Source organism: Apodemus sylvaticus, chromosome 2 (genome assembly GCF_947179515.1).
Source record: "Apodemus sylvaticus chromosome 2, mApoSyl1.1, whole genome shotgun sequence".
NCBI classification, from domain to species: Eukaryota; Metazoa; Chordata; class Mammalia; order Rodentia; family Muridae; genus Apodemus; species Apodemus sylvaticus.
Genome location: NC_067473.1, coordinates 169,809,461 through 169,813,362, shown reverse-complemented (window position 1 = coordinate 169,813,362; position 3,902 = coordinate 169,809,461). Strand labels below are relative to the sequence as shown.

The 3,902-nt window shown below is 37.8% G+C and overlaps 1 protein-coding gene across 1 annotated transcript; it reads right to left on the bottom strand.

Annotated features, from left to right (window-relative positions):
* Positions 1-2,676: 2,676 nt before the first annotated feature.
* LOC127677704 (taste receptor type 2 member 102-like) lies at positions 2,677-3,618 on the bottom strand. The gene has a single exon (XM_052172723.1). The coding sequence runs from the start codon at positions 3,616-3,618 to the stop codon at positions 2,677-2,679; it is 942 nt and encodes a 313-aa protein (XP_052028683.1).
* Between the last annotated feature and the right edge of the window lie 284 nt (positions 3,619-3,902).

The window sequence follows — 3,902 nt, the reverse complement described above, 5'->3', positions numbered from 1 at the left end:
CAATGAGATGGATCCCAAGTTTGACCTGTCACTGGGCTGTCTTTCCTTCAATGTCCATTTTCGTTCCTGCATCCCTTATAGACAAGAATAATTCTGGGTCAGAAATTTTGACTGTGTGTTGATAACCCAGTCCCTTCCCTGAAGGCCCTGTATATCTACTGGAAGTGGACTCTTTGAGTTCCCTCCCACCACTGTTGGGCAATTTGGATAAGTTCATGGCCTTTGAGACCTAGGAGTCTTTCGCATCAGGTATGTGGGACTTTCCATAGGGTACTCTCATCTTCTACCCCCAGAAACTGCATTTTTCTATTCATTCTCTAGAACCCTCTGGGTTTCTCTACTGTTCCCTGCCCCTGTACCTCATCTTATTCCCCTTTTCCCTTCCTCCTCTACTTCTCCTCTCTCACCCATGTCCCTTCCTCCTTCTGTCTCACATGACAGTTTTCTTCCCACTCTAAGCAGGATTGAAGCATCCTCACTTAGGCCTTACTTCTTGTTAAACTTCTATGGTCTGGTGGTTGTACCCTGGGAACTATGGTTAACATCCACTTATCAGTGAGTACATATCACTTTTGGGTCTCGGTTATGACACTCAGGATGATATTTTCTAGTTCCATCTATTTGCCTGCAAAACTCAAGATGACCTCGTTTTGAATAGCTGAATAGTATTCCTTCCATTGTGTAAATGAAACACAATTTCTGTAGTCATTCTTCAGTTGAGGGACATCTGGGTTGTTTCCAGCTTCTAGCTATTATGAACAAAGCTTCAATGAACATAGTATAGTATGTGTCCTGGTGATATGGTGGAACATCGTTTGGTTATATGCCCAGGAGTGATACGGCTGGGTTTTCATGTAGAGCTCTTTCCAATTTACTTTCCAATTGCCAGATTGATTTGCAGAGTGGTTGTACCAGTTTGCAATCCCACCAGCAATGGAGGAGTGTTGCTGTTTCTTCACATCCATACCCTTGAGTTTTTGAGCTTAGCAATTCTGATTGATGTAAGGTGGACTCTCAGGTTCATTTTGATTTTCATTTCCCTGATGACTGAGGACTTTGAACATTTCTTTAAGTGCTTCTTGGTCATATGAGATTCCTCTGTTGGGAATTCTCTCTTTAGCTATGCACCCCATTTTTAAATTGAATTATTTCGTTTCTTTGAGGTTAATTTCCAAACTTCTTGATATATTTTGGATATTATCTCTCTATAAACGTAGGAGTAGTGAAGTTTTTTTCCAATCTGCAGGTTGCTTAATTTTACTATTCATAGTATCCTTTGCCTTTACAGAAGCTTTTCATTTTCATGAGGTCCCATACATAAATTGTTGATCTTAGATCCTCATGGAGTAAAACGCATACTTATATACATGTAAAGTATCATTAAAAAGAAAAGTCATGGTTATATTGCAGTTAAATACATTACCTGCTTTAATTTAATAAAAATTTTAATTTTAATTTAATTACTATTTACAAACTATCATTATCAATATTTTCTTAAAAATCATTGCTTAATTATTTAAATTTTAAAGAATTGCTTCAGATTTCCTTAATTCACCCAGTAATCACAGGTTCATGGTACACTCAAGTAATTAATTACTTCAAATTCCCAACCAGTTGGTTTAAAACTGGCCATTGAGAGCCTAAATTCAGAGGTTTGTAATTAACAACTAGGTGCTAATGCAAGCTTACTTTTGCTAAAATTACTTCCTGATACTCTAGAAAGACAATTGAATCTATTAATGATTTCTATCATGATTTCAAAATGTCATTATTACACATAAAATCATCATTATCATCATGACTATTTAAATGACTTTTAAAAAGTAGATTTCAGTATCTTTTGTTCTTAAAGGATTGCTTATTTTGTGTAAAGAAGCTTTTTTCCTCTGTTTTAAAAATGTATTCTCTCATACAATGCTTCTCAATCACAGCCTCCCTTCCTTCTTCTCCTCCTATTTTTCCTCTCTCCACGTAAATCCTCCCTGAAATATGCTTCTCCATTCCTTCCCTTTGGAAAACAGCAAATCTCCCAAGATAACAGCATAACATGAGGTAACATGATGCAATAAAACAAGGCAGAAACCCTTATATCAAGGCTGGTTAAAGCAACCCAAAATGAGGAAAAGTATCCCAAGAGTGGGCATAAGTGTCAGAGACTTCCTTACCCACATTGTTAAGAGTTCAACAAAATTCCTCAACCACACCTTATATGCAGAGGACCTAGTGGAGATACTTGCAGACTGTGATTGTCACGTCCATATCCATTAACCCCTATGAGTGCTGCTTAGTTGATTCTGTGGTCTGTGTTCTCCTAGTGTTCTAGACACTCTGGCTCTCACAATTCTGGTTCCTGACCATCTAGGCAGAGTTGATCATGGGGTCAATGCTGTAGAGTAGGACTCAAGTTAGATTAGCCATTGCTTAGCCAATCCCACACTCTCTGAACCACCATTGTCTCAGCATATCTTTCAGTCGGCATAGGTTATAGGTAAAAGGTTTTCTGCTTGGGTTGGTATCCCAGTCTCACTGCTGTATGTAAGCCTTGCCTAGTTATAGAAGATATCTCATTCAGGCTCCCTCTATATCACTTCTATGATACAATAAGTCAAGGAAGGAATCCTTGACATACTATCTTATAGATTTGTTTGCAGCACAGTATATATAAAAGCTAGTTATTTAGTTGCCATATGTAGTCGAAATATTCTCTTCTTTCAGCCTACATCTCAAATGCCTCAGTAACCAAAGAGAAGTCTGCTTTAATTTAGAATTTCCTAGAATCAGGATAAATGAGTGGGCTGAAGGATACATGAGTTCAATTATCATACCAATAATGTCAACCAGTTCACTGTGATACTTATGAGCAAACCATGATGTAAGAAAAGACAGGAAATACATAGTATAAAGGAAGAGGAAGGAGACCATAATGTTCAAGGCATTCCTGTGGGCCTTGGTACTAGGGTCTCTGTGTCCTCTAGAACTGAGCTGTATCTTCTGCAGATGTTTCCACAAAGAGAAGATTAGCAGGAGAGATGAAATCAAGGCCACTAAAAATGGTATTACAGAGAACAAAGTCATTTTGAAAAAGATTAGCTCCGATAAAATTGAAAAGTCAGTTCCCATGGAATTCATACTTGTGTTTCCTCCATATTGATAGAGCCTCTCTTCGAGAGTCCTGTGTATCAGATTTCCAAGCAAGAACACCAAGCTTCCCAGCAACATACCCACAATCAGTTTTTTAAGTCTCCATTTCAAATAGAGAAAGATCTGCCAGGAGCAGTTTGCTATTCTGAGTAAATAAAAAAAGCTGAGAGCTGTGGCAAGCCAGAGGCTGAAGTGACTAGAAATGATCCAGCAAACGTAAAGAATTTGGAATTCTATTAGAGTTAAAAATGAAGACGGATCAAGTGCAATTTTAAACCAAGCAAATACTTCCCAGATGAGAGTGATTCTTGAAATTGCCAATGTAAGAAGAATTTTATCTATTAAGGAAAGCTTTTGTTTATTGACCCAGGCCAAGAAGTTTGACAACACTATAAATCCATTGCTCAGGATCCCAAAAATGAGCTCCACATATATTAGCAAAGTGGCAAAATCATGAAGGACAGGTTCCATGTTCATAGAAAGCTTGACATATAACAGCACTGGCTGTCACTGGGTGACCAAGTGGCCCATGAGTTGTCCACAGTGCAGTTAAATTCTTCTTTCTCTTTGTCATTATCCTTTTCAAATCTCTGAAAATACAACAAGCTGAACATTTCCCATTTGGCATTTAGCCTACATATTTTCCTAAATATAATTTTCCTGCAATTCTCTGGTGAGTCTTATCTAGTGTGTGTTTTCCCTTACCATAGCCTAACTATTAATCATGTGATTTAAGAAATAAAGGCAAACTCACAATGCAG

Bases quoted from the DNA above. Each gene is read 5' to 3' on its own strand.
- LOC127677704 (XM_052172723.1), bottom strand. From the start codon at position 3,618: ATGAACATGGAACCTGTCCTTCATGATTTTGCCACTTTGCTAATATAT.